At 31.4% G+C, this 17,119-nt stretch overlaps 2 protein-coding genes across 3 annotated transcripts; one reads left to right on the top strand and one right to left on the bottom strand.

The window, feature by feature from the left end:
- Window positions 1-11,284: 11,284 nt before the first annotated feature.
- On the top strand, window positions 11,285-14,005 carry LOC105797013 (laccase-21). Its single transcript, XM_012626922.2, has 7 exons — window positions 11,285-11,452; window positions 11,543-11,694; window positions 11,779-12,023; window positions 12,116-12,241; window positions 12,404-12,995; window positions 13,191-13,546; window positions 13,672-14,005. The coding sequence occupies exons 1-7, from the start codon at window positions 11,357-11,359 to the stop codon at window positions 13,845-13,847; spliced, it is 1,743 nt and encodes a 580-aa protein (XP_012482376.1). The 5' UTR covers window positions 11,285-11,356; the 3' UTR covers window positions 13,848-14,005.
- A 256-nt stretch (window positions 14,006-14,261) lies between these two features.
- LOC105797015 (ras-related protein Rab7) lies at window positions 14,262-16,521 on the bottom strand. Of its 2 annotated transcripts, XM_052628088.1 has the most exons (8): window positions 16,391-16,521; window positions 16,245-16,271; window positions 15,774-15,873; window positions 15,544-15,690; window positions 14,997-15,077; window positions 14,765-14,910; window positions 14,594-14,682; window positions 14,262-14,503 (listed from the first exon to the last, which is right to left on the bottom strand). In XM_052628088.1, exons 1-7 carry the CDS (start codon window positions 16,441-16,443, stop codon window positions 14,595-14,597), a joined length of 642 nt encoding a protein of 213 aa, XP_052484048.1. In that variant the 5' UTR covers window positions 16,444-16,521; the 3' UTR covers window positions 14,262-14,503; window position 14,594. The 2 variants fall into 2 exon arrangements, with proteins under 2 accessions (XP_052484048.1, XP_012482378.1); XM_012626924.2 differs by lacking the exon at window positions 14,594-14,682.
- Between the last annotated feature and the right edge of the window lie 598 nt (window positions 16,522-17,119).

The following is a 17,119-nucleotide window of genomic DNA, read 5'->3' as shown; positions in this document are numbered from 1 at the left end:
TTAGATTAGTTTAAAAGTAAACTCGATGCCAACCCGGTCCATCTATATTTGATTTTTTAGATTAATTTTATTTAACAATAATTTTTTAAAATATAATAAAAAGTATTTATTATATTAAAAATTTAAAAACATTAAAAGATACACTAAAAAACATTAAAATAAAAATTCTCTAACACAATAAAAAATATTTATATTAAAAATACTACCATAAATATAATAAATATTTCATTATATTAAAAACCCAAATAAATATAATATATATTTTATTGTATTAAATATAATTTTAAAATTTTATATTTTGGGTTGAGTTATTTAGTTGGGTAAGTTGTTTTTAGGTTTTGGAAGTGGGTTTAATTGTTATTTAGTTAGTGATTTAATATAAATATAAATATAAATATAAATATAAATATATAAATATACATATATAAAAATATAAATATACATATATATAATTATTATTTAACATATATAATTCATATAATATTTTTATAACATAGTATATTCGGGTTGAGATCAGTCCAAAAAATCTTGCCCAAGGCTCGGCCCAAATAGAAAATGGACTTTAAAATTTACCCAAGCCCATTTTTCGAGTCTTATATTTTGTCTAAACCCTTTCATTTTTCGGACAAGCCTTTGAGTTTGGACAGGTGGCCCAACCCATGAGCAGGTCTACCGCACCCCCTCTTGACTCACACCTTCACATTTAATTTAAGGTTAATGCAATTTTTTTGCTTCTAACATGTTTCAATTTTTTTTCAAGATAGTTCTTAAATTCGGTAATTGTTTTTATATCAAGGTTTGGAATAGATAATTGTTCATACATTAAGGCTTGAACTTGTTTAGCCCTTGAATAATTGTTTTCACATTGAGATCTGAACTTTTTTTGTCCAATTTTTTTTTAAGGAATTATCAAGGACTAAATTTGATACAAAAAATAGTTCAAGTCCCAATGTGGGGTCAATTGCTAAGTTTAAGAACTAACTTAGACAAAAAGAAAATTTAAACCTTCAAGAACTAATTTAGACAAAAAGAAAATTTAAACCCTATTTTGAGAATAATTGCCAAGTTGAGGGACTAACTTGAACAAAAAAAGTTCAAAACTCAACTTGGGAACAATTGTCAAGTTTAAGCATTAAAAAGTGCATTAACCTTTTAGCTTAACTTTGTTTTGGTATTTTGCTGTGAAAAAGTGTTTTTCAAAGGTGTTTTTGAAATGTTTGTGTAACACCCCTTACTTGGTTCGGTTGTTGGACCCGAGCTACAGAATGCTACAGTATAACCGGAATAGTACACTTTCAATTCACATTGATTATTTCAAATAAATGTGAAATACTTCATAAATACAAAATTATACTCAAATTAAACATAATTCATACAATCATAGTCAATTCAATTCGTAATCACCAAATACAACATTTCTCAGGCCTTATACGAACTTACGAATGCTCCAGTATTACCCAAAATTTAACTAGGACTAATGTGCAACATTTCCAAAATATCAGATCAAATATATCATAAATAAATCCTTCAAATAATCAATCATGTCATAAACACTCAAATATTATGATATACAATTAGATTCAAGTCTTAATCGAGCTTACGAAAACTCTTAAGTTGACCCGAGTACAACTAAGGATCAAATTGAAACATTTTTAAAATATAAGGGCATTCATGAAAAATAGGGGACACAACCGTGTGTCCAAGCCGTGTCACTCGTTGAAGCCGTGTGGGTTAAAGCACCAAAACTTTCATCCAAGAGTCACACTACCGAAAGGAAAGGGATCATGTAACATATCGAGGCCTCAGATAAAAATAATTGACCAAATCTACAGTACTCACACGATCATGTGGCCTGTGTGGTGTAAGAATAGACCATTTGGTATTTGTTCAAAGTAACCACTCAAGTCATCAAATAGGTGTACCTATCCAACATGTAAACTTGTTCAAAAAAACTTAAAATTCATGCCAAAACATATCATATATCATTTCTTTTAAACACCTAACCAATATTCCACATTTGGCACCAAAACACAACAAGATTAAATGTTCTACTTCAAGTCATTCAAACGACTTATACAATTCCAAGCCATTCATCCATTTCATGCAATCAACTAGTTTAAAATACTTAATTCACTTTGATTATTCTAATCTTATGTAACATGACACCAACTTACAAGCATAACAAGTTAGCATTTCCATAAGAATTCATGCTCAAAATGCCTCAAAATGTAAGTAACATTATAAACGTCTAAACACTCCTAAGTACATGCCATATATAACTAGGTTCAAACGATCAAAAGTCTACTGAATCAGGAGATAGATAGTGTGAGTTCCTCGAGAATTTGATCGATACTTTTCAAACGTCCAAAATCTACAGGAAAAAACAAGTATGACGGAGCAAGTATTACGAATACCTATTAAGCTCATACAATATAAACAATTAACTTACCTTAACCATTCAATAGATATACTAAACATTATGTAAAATCAAGTCCACCTAACATGGCATAACACAACTAATGGAAAAAAAAACTCGTTTCAAAATGGTTTTCTCGCACATCGGAAAATTGAAAATTTGAAAACCAACCCAGTTTGTGATATTTATATTGACAAACCTTAACTGAATACATACCTGTACTTTTGAATAAGTGGATCCTTGATGTTTTTCGGCTTTCAACCAAATGATTTTCTCTATTATTCTCGTACCACAAGCTGCTTCAAGTGTGGGCTCAAACCAATTGAATCAAAACACAGAATTAGAAAAAAGTTTTCTTTTTAGGTGAAAACGGAAATTCTCTCTTCTTAATAGAAACTGATAAAATTATTATTCTGGAAATATATATATATAAAAGTTGAGAATAAATTCTCTTTATTTTTGGCAGAATAACAATATCTCAAAAGTTGTGTTAATAGCTCTACTTACTGGTGCCATCTATTAATGGGAAGAGAAGGTAAAACTCTTGTAAAGTTGTAGAGGTTTATTTTAAAGAGTAGGAGAGGGGTGAACGTCTCACCCTTATATTTCTACTAGGGTTGTCGCACCCTTCATGTTATATGAGGGGTTTTGGGCCTCTCTCACATTGAGTCCAATTACGAGTGCTTCCTAGGCCCTTTTTGATCCAATACTCTGTAATGCAATCCAACCCGATTCAGTTTTCTATTTCTCAAAATAAAATTTAATAATTATATATTAAATATTTTTCTCACGCTAATTTTACCCATTATAAAATTTTAATGATTTTACTCTCAGTAAAATTTTGACGATTTTACTCCCGGTAAAATTTTGAGAAAATTCGTTAAATATGTAACAACTCAACATGTTTACCATGACCGAATGATTTATTTTCATTTTCAAGTTTCAAAACAGTCCAAAAGTATAAGCTTATTCTTCCATCATTTTTTAAGTAATCCAATATAGGATTGCAAATTTTCATTTTGATTTCTATTTCCATTTCCATTTTTGGAAACCTACATTCATTTCCAAATGATTCCATTTAGCCATTTTGGAGAAAGCCATAATAATTCCTGAATTTTTCCAATTTTTTTTTCTATTCAAACACACAATTCATTTCTAGTTTTAACGAGCTAGCGGAGGGACTGATTGGACATATGTAGTTGAAGCTCAAATGATTTATAATTAAGTTTCAATTTTTCGCCTATTAGTTATAAACTCATTTAGTCATGATGTCATTCCACTATAGGCTCTCCCCAATGACATACCATTACGAAAGCAACTACTCAGTGCTCGTCCAATGACCTTATCGTAAGTGTGTTACCCTCATAGGATATCTTTGATCTTTGGGATAAAATTCGTTCTCCCAATATGATCCTATTTTATCTCATGGTAACCATTACGTTTTCCTTCATGAAAAGTTAATCACTATCAAATAGTGGTCAAGTCATCCATCACAAAAATGGACGACCCGTGACCGTGTTTACTTTTCATCAACCATGTAATGCCAATGAGAGGATATTATTTACCCATGTTTTGGGCTATGAATTATACTGTTGTGAATGGCTTTACATACTATAGAAGTCGTACACCCAATGCACCAGCTTTTAATTCCTTATCTAATTGAACTCAAGCTTTTACTTACATCAAAGTGTACGAGTCATACATACATAGTCTGCCACCCACTCATGATTTAGGTATGTCATCCTATGAACGTCACAAGTGAATAAATCTATAAATGAATTCAAGATCTATTCTGTTGGAGTCCTGTCCGATGTACTGTCAATCCAGTCAGTCACATCTATGTCTCTATCCTTTGGGAGTCATCCACTCTGATGCTGAAGACAAGGCATCTCCCAAATTGTACTTGATATGTAACAATCCAATTTTAGTGGTGTCAGAAACTGCGGTTTCGGGACCACAATTCTGATGAGTGAATAAATATTTTAATGTTTATTTAATGCTTATAGAGTTATATTAAGACCGTATTAAATTTTCGTTAATAAAATTTGAGGTTTAAATGGTTAATTAATTAAAAAAGACTAAATTAAAAAAGGAGCAAACATTGATCTCTTTTGTTAAAGGGTTAAATGGATGTGGAATCTTTAATGAAGGGATTTAAATAGTAATAATACCATATGTACAAGTTAGTGGAATTTGGCGGTTTGGTATTTGAGTAAAATTGGATATTTTTAAACGCTAAAATGGTAAATAAATAATTAGTAATAATAATAAAAGATAACTAAAATAGTTTCATCTTCTTTGATACACTCCTCCACCGATTTTTGTGGGAAAGAAAACCGTTTTATTAGCTTAAGTTGGAACAACATTGGAGCTTTGCATATAAGTGTTTTTAATTCTGTTTTTAAGGATTTTTATGTTTTGAGCTCGTTTTAGCTTAATCTACCTAGCCTGAGGGTTAATTTGCAAAACTATTAAAGGTTAAGGGACTTGGCAAGAATGAATTTGATGTGTTGTGATGTTAAGTGTTAGATAATTAATTTTGGTGGTTAAATAAACATGATTTGTTTAATGAATTTTAGGGGTTAAAGACTAAATTGTATAAATGGTAATGTTAATGTTATTTGGGTGAAATGAGTAAAAATATGGGTTGAGATAAATATAGAGAAAAGTAGGCTGGCATATTTTGGTTAAAAAAATGATGAATTTTCATGTCATGGGTTTAAGGACTAGATGGTATAAAGTTAAAATGTTAGGGATAATTTTGTAATTTCATATTAAAGTGAATAAGAAATTAAATTTAATGATTTTAGATTGTTTGAAATATTTAATTGAATTAAATTACTATTTAGATCAAGAAAAGAATCAATTGGACGTGAATCGGGGAAAAACGACAGTTTCAGAGTAGTTCTCGACTTTGTTAATACAACCGTTGTAATTGAGGTAAGTTCGTATGAGATATATGCTTATCAATTATTGATAGATTAATTTATAGTTAATGTTATGTTAAAAATAATTGATTCGGTAATAATATGATGACTTGTATACTCGATGGTTTATAATCCTGTTTGAACCTAAAGAATGCTTAGGATACAAATGACATGTCACTAGAGATTATATGTTTCGGATGCTAGTCTTGAATGTCCTACTGATGGCTAAGGTCTTGCATTTGTTGTTGATTCTCCACAACTCGTGTGAGTAGCATTGTGTAGCTAACGTCTCAACCCACAGCTCGTGTGAGTATGCCCATTTCACAACTCATGTGAGCATTATTGAAAAGGTTATGGTTCCATGAAAAGGTGTTTCCGAGTATCCGATGTTATTCTATACGGCTCAACGGGTAAGTAAAGGAATGAAAAAGCTTATATATGAATTATGGATAACGATGACCGTACGGAACGGTAAGGTGAGCTTTAATAATGCATGGAAAGAGATACTATAATGATGGGAATTCTGGTGTTAGGAAAGGCAAGTGTTATGTGATTTAATAAGTATGATTGAATGGTTTAATGTTAAGGAACAATAAGTTTAAGTTTCTTTATAGGAATTTACTAAGCATTATATGCTTACGTAGTTGTTGTTCCTCTAATTTGTAGGTCAATGGAAAGCTCATTCGGTTGGAATCTTGTTGGAGCCCTATCACACTATCCGTCGAACATTTGGTACTTTTGAACATTTTGGCTACGGTTATAAATGGCATGTATAAGACTCATATGTAATAGGTGTCATGAATATGTTACTTGGCTTACTTGGTTTGGTCATATCTTTTGGCGATTATGTTTTGGGGTGGACTTGTAAAGCTTTGTAAATAAGTATCTTTTGGTCACTTTAAGTGACATGTAAATGTATGTTTTAGACATGTTTATATGTGTGGTTGAAATGATTGAAATGTTTATGGTTGTAGTGCAGTAAGCTTAGGCTATGGAGTGAAAGTAAATTGTTTTAAGTTGATGTGCCTTTGAATGACATATTGGTTAAAACCTATAAGTTGATTGATTTGGCATGTTTGTGTGTGCTCAATGAGTGTTTTGAACCATTGAATGTATATGTAATAGGCGTATTTGTATATGTTTGGATACTTATTACAAATGTTACGTTTTAAACTTGGTATAAGCTTAATTGTGTATGTACCTTTAATCTTGGTGTGAATATGTTCATATAAAATTGTTTTGGTCATTTGATATAAACATTATTTAAGTGTTTGAATCATGGTATGAATGAATGTGAATGATTAAGAAGAAATTATAAGTTTGACATGAGTTTTATATATGAACTTATGAATTTGAATGCAAATTAGTTGATGTGTCATGTGAATTGAGATTGATAATTGAACTGTGGTGTCAATGAGGACACATTGGTTAGACATTTAGGTTGATTGTTTTGGCATGTGTTTTTAACATATAGAAACAATTGGTTTTAATTTGGCTTGGAACCTAAGTGTTGGATGAAAGTTTGCCTTTTTTTAGAAGCTTTTTAAGGTGCATACGGCTTGGGCTATTCCAAATGGCTTGGCCATACGGTCTTGTGACACACACGGCTTGGACACACGACCATGTGTCTTATAAATTTTTAGGTGCAAGATTTTTCACACGGTCACAGTTAGTTACACGGTCTGGCCACAAGGGCGTATGGGGAAGCCACATGACCATGTGTGAAGCGACACGACCTAGGCTATTCCACACGGGTTGGACACACAGCCGTGTGACCCCTGTTTCCAAAATTTTTCAATATTTTGCATATTTTTCTGTTTTGATTCAAATTAGTCTCGGATTGTTCCCAAACCATTTTTAAGGCCTCGTAAGCTCGATTTAAGGTCCGTAAGTGTAATTTACCCTAATTTTTAAGCTATTGAATATTATTATTTATTTTATATTTTTGTTTCTGTTTGATGATAAATTTCCTAATTTGTACTGTAACACTCTGTAACCCTATTCTGGCGACGAAGATGGGTTAGGGGTGTTACATGATAGACAACATATTAGTTTTTCAATCTTTTTGCTCATTTTCAATTAGACTAAGAACATGTTTAGGTTCGTCTACTAATACAAGTTGTATTTTCGTATCACGATTCGACCACGTAATATCACTTAGTATTAGTTAAACATTAAGTAATCAATGAGCAATATTTGTTTCTATTTTGTTTTGCGTGCAAAAACCATTTGAGGAAAACAATATAAAGGTTATTAATTTAATTCATGAATAATTTTATTAAACAATCTATTCGGAAAAAAATTACAAATGTACTTAGACGAAAATACTACACTAAGGGCACCAGATCCAACAACAACAACATCAAGGTGAGTTTGGTTCATACTTGATCACATAACATTTCATTTAAAAACATAAGTTTTATATCATCTATATTCAATTTAACCATCATTCAATCATATGGAAATATACTACTATGCGTGCCCTTAATTTCTCCATTTCACTATTTAGGATCAATAGACATAATTCAAATTGTTCAACTTCCACATTTTTGTATCATTAATGTTACCCAATGAAACGTCGTAAAAGAACTTAAATACACTGGTTCTAATCACATCTAGTGCTCGTCCGAGTTAAACATATCCACTTGTGTCAAGTTACCCGTCCGGGCTAAACCTTTTATCGATACATTAAATAGCTTAGCCAAAGCTGTAAATATACATGTCAAATTACCTGTTCGGGCTAAACCTATAAAATGACATTAGGTTACTCACTCGAGCTAAACCTGTGTCACATGTATCTTCGAGTTCGCAGCAAATGATGGATCTCGGTAATCATCAGTAATTAACCACATATGTTGCTCGTTTGAGCTTAACATATATTCGTGTCAGGTTGCCGTCTGGGCTAAACCTTTATATTGACACATCAAATAGTTTGGTCAGAGTTAAATATACATTTAAGGTTACCCGTCTGGATAAACCTTTGAAATGACATCAGATTACTCATCCGAGCTAAGCCTGCATCACATGTATCTTCGAGTCTGTAAAAAATGTTGGATCTCAGAATCATTGGAGATCAACCTGTAACCATGTGTACGATACATTTACAAAGTTTCATTGGGGTAATTCCATTATGTAAGTTCATGTTATTCCATTTCAAATTAATCATTTCTCACCTTTTTGTACTAAATTGTAAAAAATTCAAAGTTTACTAAAGTATATATTATATATATAACATTTACAATACAATATACATGATGAATCAAAATATAAATACACCATATGAACTTACCTAAAAACGACAACTACAAGGTGTCAAGGACTAATCCGTAATTTCTTTTATTTCTCGATTAACTTGATTGATTTAAATCTTGAGTTATAATAATTCATTGCCAATTATTAGTTTCAATTATATTATAACATCCTATTCAAGGCATATGACAACTTAATTCCATTTTATACAATTTCCATTATATTCTTCTAAGACCGTTTATTGTCCATATTTATAAAAATTTTATATCAATTTCAAAATATTTACACTTTAGTCCCTATGTTTAAAATTAACAAATTTCACTTTACAAATTAGTTTTTTTTCATATCTAAGCTTCAAATCTAACCAAATAACATCAAGAACTTCACGAAATCATCAATGGCAACATTTTGAAACTTTAATAGTTTTGAGAAATAATACTTGTGTTATCTAAATTGAGTTATCATGATCTCAAAATATAAAAATTATGATAAACGAACTTGAAATCTTACCAAATTGAAGGACCAAACTTTAACATTTTTTATTTTACGATTTAATCCTTGTACCTTAATTAGTCACTAATTCAAGAAATTGCCTATCCGTAATTCAATTAACTTATACAATAACTCCGTAAATATTTAATAAACGAGGTCTTGATATCTCATTTTCCAACACCACTGACTTTAGAGTCAAAATACTTGTACCTTAACTAACTATCCAATTAACAAATTCGTCAGACCAAAATTGAATATAATAATACAATTAACTCATAAATATTAATTAATAATATTTACTGACTTGATCATCAGAGAACAAGATTCCAAAACCACTGTTTTCGACACCACTGAAATCGGACTATTACAGTTTAATTTAACATTTAACCGTTCAAAATTGTTGTTAAAAAATATTTTTTAAAAATAAAATATTTATTTTTGACATGATATTATAAAGTAAAAAATATAGATTTAAATGATGTTTAAATTCACTAACATTATAATATTTCAATAAAATATAAAAAATTGTTGTAATGTATTATTAATATTTGGATATATATATATATATATATATATATATATATATATATATATAAAACATATAATTTTGAATATGTTTAAGCTTAATTATTTGTAAAATTTAATTTCAATGTATAAACTATATTTTAAATATTAAAAATGGTCATTATAAATTCAAATATAAAAGGTTATACTAGAAATTTTATCACACATAAATGCGTGTGGAAACTACATACTTAGAACATAGAGTTGTGTTGAAAACAATATATAATAAATTATTAAGTGTATGGTTTGAAACTAATTAATAATAACACACGAAATATGTACTATATTAAAATGAAAAAAATAGATTACAGTGCGAGTAAAACAAAATTTAAACACATAAATACATCAAATTAAGAATACTAAATGCACTACAATTGTTTATCTTGGTATGTCATCAATCGCAGTTGATGTCGAGTTAACTTGTGACACCAACTCAATCAATAACATTATGAATAAAAAATTCTATCACACCTATGTGTGTGAAAACTAACAGCATGTTTCGTTGGGGGGAATAGAATAACATTACCTCCTTATTCATTGAATGGTAAACCATTCCTTTATTTGGTTGAACGTAATACTCATTCAATGAAATGACCATTACTTTCTTATTACTTGTCTTCCCGTAATAGTTATTCTTTGGTATCACCAAAAAATGGCTATTCCATGCAACATTGAATAACAAAAAAAAAATCCAGATTAATCCTTTAAAATTTGGACTTAGAAAATATAAAATAAAATATTTGAAATATTTTAATATAGTTTAATATAAAACAAAAAATATTTTAATATAAATTAATATAAAAATAATTATATTAAAATATTATTATATATATTAATTTATATTAAAATATTATTAAATATTATATTATATTTATTAAATTATATTTAATAATAATTATATTAAAATATGATTAAATTATTTTAATAATAATCCTATTAAAATTTAATAACAATAATTATCTACTTAAAAAAATCGCTAAGGGTACTCTGGTCAATTTAGTTTTTTTTTTTTCCTTATGCTATTATAAAATTATTCCATTCAACCAAGCACAAGAATATTATTACAGTTCTATTCTATTTCATTCAACTAAGCAGTTGAATTACTGATTACAGCTCTATTTCATTACAACTCTATTACATTATAACTCTATTCCATTACAGCGAACCAAACGTAGTGTAAATATTTAAAACACAAATATAATAAAATATGTATAATATAATTATATTTAAATAAAATTTTAATTAAATGAAAAAATTAAAATTTTATTAATGTGAATTGCATTACTGAAATCCATCACATACAAATTTATAATAAAAAAATTAGTATTTAGTACCATGAAAATGTGTTTTTTTTATATAAATAATGGAGAAAAGAAAAGCATTTTAACTTTAAAAAATTTGTATTTAGCATTGTTTGAAAAGTAGTTTTTCTGACAAAAGCAATTTTGACAAAGATGGTACAGTGCAGTGGCGGAGCAAGGTTGGGCCCGGGGGGGGGGGGGGGAGAGGAGGACCGGATCTTAAAGGAAAATTTTCTTTTAATGATAAAATTATATATTGATTGCAAATTAATAAAATTATAACCACACGATGTTTTTTTTTATATTTTTATAGTTTTACAGTAACAAAATACTATATTTATACACACACATGAAATACACGTATATATGAACAATAGTCTCTGTTTTCTCTTTCAAAGAAAGAAACCATGGGTGTTGAGCCAGCATGTCCTGTATTACTTTTGTTTCTCGCTGGGATTATCATTTGGGTAGTTGAAGCTGAAGTTCACTATTATGATTTTGTTGTAAGTAACTTTTAGATCCATCTTTCGTTTCCAATAAATGCATATGTATATGAATATATACTGTGATGATCTTCTGGATCTGAACTGTAGCTGGCTGAGAAGAATTTCACGAGGCTGTGCAAGACCAAGAGTATGCTGGTTGTTAATGGCCAATTCCCAGGACCCACCATTTATGTTCATAAAGGTGATACGGTGTTTGTTAATGTCCATAATCATGGGGATTCTGGTCTCACCGTTCACTGGTAAAGTTTTCTCTCTAGTTCATTTACATATCTGTTACAGACCAAGATTTTATATCAATAATATTTTGGGGGTTTCATTTGCAGGCATGGGGTAAAGCAACCAAGGAATCCATGGTCAGATGGGTCAGCATACATCACGCAATGCCCTATTGAACCTGGCCACAATTTCACATATGAAGTTGTGTTTTCTGAGGAAGAAGGAACCCTCTGGTGGCATGCTAACAGTGATTGGACTAGAAACACTGTTCATGGTGCCATTGTCATTTACCCTCCTCATGGATTTTCCTACCCTTTTCCCACTCCTGCTGGAGAACAAATCCTCATACTCGGTAACCCTTAATTTCTTTGCTTAATTGCATATTTAGGTGTGTATGTATGTGTGTATATGAGAATGAATAAACTTATATATGAATGCATGCAGGGACCTGGTTTACCTATGATGTAAACAAGGTAATCAAAGAGATCCTGAGAACTGGGAAAGATGTCCCTGTATCTGATGCTTATATCATAAATGGCCAGCCAGGAGATTTCTGTGCTTGTTCTAAAGGTATCCTAAACTATAATTGTTGGATCATTTCCTATAGGCTTAAGAGTTTTCATGATTTTAGAGCTTTTGAGCTCAAATTTCTGTTTAAGCTTTCAATTGCAGAAAAATCAATGGATAATTGTGACATCTTATACATGATTATATATTGATCTTGTGTTGCAGAGATGGCATACCGATGGCAAGTCGATTACGGGAAGACGTACTTGATTCGCTTAGTCAATGCATTGATGAATGAAGAGTTCTTCTTTGCAATAGCAGGACATGATCTCATAGTTGTTGGAATCGATGGAAGCTACCTGAAACCTTTTACTACAAGTTATGTCATGTTATCAAATGGTCAGACAATGGATGTTTTAGTCAAAACAAATCGATCTCCTGGTCGTTATTACATGGCCGGTCGACAATATTACACCGATAATCTGTTTTTTACCGGATATGATAAAACAAATGCTTCTGCGATTCTTGAGTATAGAGGGAAATACGACCGACTGTCATCTCCTTTCTTTCCTGAAAAACTTCCTTCGTATACCGACTATGATTCTGCAACACAATTCAGGAAGCGTCTGAAAAGCTTGGCAAGCAAAGAACATCCTATAGATGTTCCGAGAAACGTAACTACCCAAATGTACATAACAGCTTCCATGGATAAAATTGTTCACAACTTTTCTGCGTATATGGACTATACTCTTCTTTCAAGCTTAAACAATATAAGCTGGGTGAACCCCTCAACAGATGTGCTTCAAGCTTATTACAGGTAAAAATTCACCTCCTTTATAGTTTCTCGCGTTTTCTTTTGGTACAAAAGAGACCGTAATTGGTGAATGAGGGAAGGCCTTGCAGATGTCGGGGTTCAAGGATTCAGCAGAGCACTTATGGCTTTCCCTTGTAGAAATATATTTGATATAATGTCACTGGAGATGGTTCCAATATCATAGATTTTTCATCGTAGGAACTTGAGTGGATTCTATACCTTGGATTTTCCGGATGAGCCTCCCTATTACTTCGACTTTGTCGCCGATTTGAGAGATGATAGTACGCATCCATTGAAGGGGACGAAGGTGAAAGTTTTGGAATACGGTGAAGAGGTTGAGATAGTGTTTCAGTCAACAAATCTGTTGAACGCATCGGATGAGCATTCTATGTATATACACGGGCATAAATTTTACGTACTCGGAGAGGGTTATGGGAATTTCAACAGTACAAGAGATACGGAAACCTATAATCTAGTTGATCCACCTTACCTCAGCACTGCTTCACTCCCTGTGAAAGGATGGCTGACGATCAGATTTAAAGCTAACAATCCTGGTAACTTTCTATAATTTTGCCTCTGTGTGTGTACCTTTTCCATTTTTATTGCAGACTCTAAACATGTTATATATAGCCATATGCTGGTGCTATAAAACCCGAATTTTGTTCGAACTTGTGAGCAGGAGTGTGGGCAATGCACTGCCAGGAAGGTAGACATTTGATTTGGGGAATGAACACTGTTCTGATAGTGAAGAATGGCAGCAATCCGGAAACAAGCATTCGTACTCCCCCTCCTAACATGCCTTCTTGTGCAAGTTATCCTTCCATTCACAAAGCTTTGGAAGTTTCGGCTGAATAAACCAGAACAAAGTTAGCTTTGTGCATGAAAAAGATCGACAATGTGAATGTGGTAAACATCGATGGTTCCTGAATCTTTAAAGAGTTCCTCGGTTTATACCGGTGTTTTCTTGATGTTTATTTGCTGGGATAGGTTCCTAATATATATGGTTTAGCTAAGCTGATCTTGCTCATATTCTTCCTCAACTGCACATGCTAAGATTTGAACTTGAAACCAGGGGGCTAGTAAAAATGTCGAAAAACAACTTTCATTTACCAAAATATCAGCAAAACTTAGGAATTTATGCTTTCAAGAATATATTAAAGTCCAATGAAAACATGAACAATCATCATTTCTTGAATGAAAGCTTAACCATATACTAAAATTTGAATATATGACCCTAATAAAAAACTAAAAGCAAAATCACCTGGGGTTGTACAAAATTTTAGTTCTTATACTTTCATCTCTAACAAAAACAATGGTATCACATAATGCTTCAATAAAGGGATTTTAGAATACAAATGTATGTATATATAATGGATAAGAATCATAGGAACCAGCAAATATGGATGCATTGAGCAACAAAAAATAAAATGACGAGTTTGGCTCGTAATCAGCATGCACAGCCACCTCTTTGCTCAGTCTCACTGACAGCATCTGGGATGCCCTGAAAATATCTGCAAATTCATACACAAATGTGATATCAATACTCAGAAATATCGTCCTTTTTCCCCAACTTTTAACTATATAATGTCCCAAAGGCATACGCTAAAGATCACGGCTGTGCAGTGAAAAATGCAAGACAAGATAATGATCATATCCGAATCTCCATTGTTTGATGAAACCATACTGCTTCCTGGGGCAATAACACCAAGTTGGACATGCCAAAATTCACTTAAAAAAACAAAGGGAATATACCTCAAGATAGATGAACTTACATGTCCTGCTCGCGCTCATTCGCGAGAGCAGTTTTGGCAATACAATGGAATGCAGCATCAACGTTGATATCTTCTTTTGCTGATGTTTCAAAGTAAGGTATGTTTTCTTTTGAAGCGCACCAGTCTTTTGCTTTCTTCTCAGAGACCTACATGGCTCAAGACACCACTTATTAAGCTGAGGTAAGGTGAGGATAAAAGAAAATTAGCAAGTATAGAAACTAGACATCCTTACCACTCGAGTATTACCGCCATCTACATCTATCTTGTTTCCAAGCAATATAAAAGGAAATGTCCTGGGGTCAGTAGGATTTGCCTGGCATGAAACCAGATATAGAAACCATATCAGCATGCTAATCACTTTCATATAGAAATTAATATGCAGTTTAGGGTGTGCAGATGGAACCATTAGTAGTTAAAGAAAACGAAAAAGCCTCTGATCAAGGTCAATCAACAAAAGACCATCTTGCAAGAAAGTTTTCCTCATGTAAGGTGTGCTTCAGGTAATTAACCACTGTTTCTCATAAAGAATTTATGTCCTACAAAATTTTCATTGGAAAATTTCACTAGAGTGGCTTCAATCTTTTAGTATATTCACAAGCCATGCCTTAGCACAAGCTTAAAGATTTATCATGGCAGCGGTACTAAAAGCAGTACAAGCCAAAAAAGGCCTAATACATTGCTTGTTCTTGACATGTTTATAACTACGTGGATGCTATAGAGGCATAAAAACAAACAGCTTAAAGTGAAATGAAAGAACAGAGGAAGGGAAAAAATGAAACCTGTTTAAGGAACTCCTCATGCCAATTGTCAAGGCTGTCAAATGATTTCATCACATTAACATCATAAACTAGCACACAACAATCTGCACCTCTATAGAAGGCAACTCCAAGACTTTGAAACCTTTCCTGCCCTGCAGTGTCCCATATCTAACCAATGCAAAAGAAAAAACATCTTCAGATTTGAGCTATAAACAACATAAAAGCACCCAGATAAGAAGAAAAAACTCTACTTGAAGAGTGACATCCCGGTCGTCAATCTGGAGTTCTTTAGTGACAAAATCAGCACCAATAGTTGCTTTATATTGTTGAGTAAACTTCATATGAACATATCTAAATTCAACGAGTTAATCTTGAAAACATTGTAAACTAAGTGAATAAAAAAAAATATTCAAATGATTTTCAATTTACGATTATATCAACAATTACCATCAGAATTAATCATCATTTTAGACATTGAACTTAATAACCATATCAACAAACTAATTCACCCTTGCATGGTTTGCACAGGTGGGACTTGCACAAACTAACTCACCCATGCATTACGCAGCTGGAATTCGAATATGCAATATCAAAGTTTCTAAACTCTCAAGCTAGCCATTAAATCAAAGCCGCATTGGCATTTAGATAAAAATTAACAACCTCTTAAAAAATTTACACAAAAATTTAAAAAAAATAAAATTCAAATACGGATGAAAGGATACTGATTCATCAACGACGTCTTTCCCACTCTGACATTGACACAAAAAGCAATCAAATTTACTAACATTTAACGAATTTACAAAAATTCGTAAATTTTTCATTTGAATGAAGCCATAGGAATTGAAATTAAAATAAACAAGGATCGTACCCGCTATCACCGAGAACAATGACCTTCAGCAAGGTTCGTCTGCGCATTGACATGGCGGTTAATTAACGGCAAAATTCAGCTTTGATTTACGTTTCTTAAAGGGGAAAAAAACCCTTTTAACTTTCACACCCCAGTAATTCATTTGATGCTTTTATATTGCTGTAGATATGGCTTCACTAAAAATATCTCTATAACTATTTATGGAAACCTATTTCTTTCTTCTTTTTTTTTTTTTCTAAATTTCTATTTAATTACTTAATTTAATTAATATAATGAAACGAAATCGATTGAGTATTAGCTCCATTGACATAGGTATTGTCCTATGGACGTGGATTCGAGTGTGTTGAAGCGCATCTATGGAAATTCTAACACTTGTGTCAAAAAGAGTAGATACCATCAAAACTATAATGAGATTAATAAAAAAAATTAACATAAATTAAATGAAATTGCCTAAAAGACCAAACCTGAAAATAAATTGTCATAACAGTCCCTATAATATTTCAAATTACATCTTTATCATATATCTAGACATTATATATAAAATGGTTGACTGAGTTGGTTTCACGAGTCACTCGATATTAACTCAACTATAAAATTACTAAGATACCCTCACTTTAAAGGGTAATTAATATTATTATAATAGTATTTTCATATATTTACATAATTTTGAATAAAAAATGAAAAATATTATTTGAGAATCAAACAGAAAACCAATAAATTCATATAAAA

The sequence above is a fragment of the Gossypium raimondii genome, chromosome 3 (assembly GCF_025698545.1).
Source record: "Gossypium raimondii isolate GPD5lz chromosome 3, ASM2569854v1, whole genome shotgun sequence".
NCBI lineage: Eukaryota > Viridiplantae > Streptophyta > Magnoliopsida > Malvales > Malvaceae > Gossypium > Gossypium raimondii.
The sequence above is the reverse complement of the archived record's forward strand: the minus strand, read 5'-3'. Positions and strand labels throughout refer to the sequence as shown.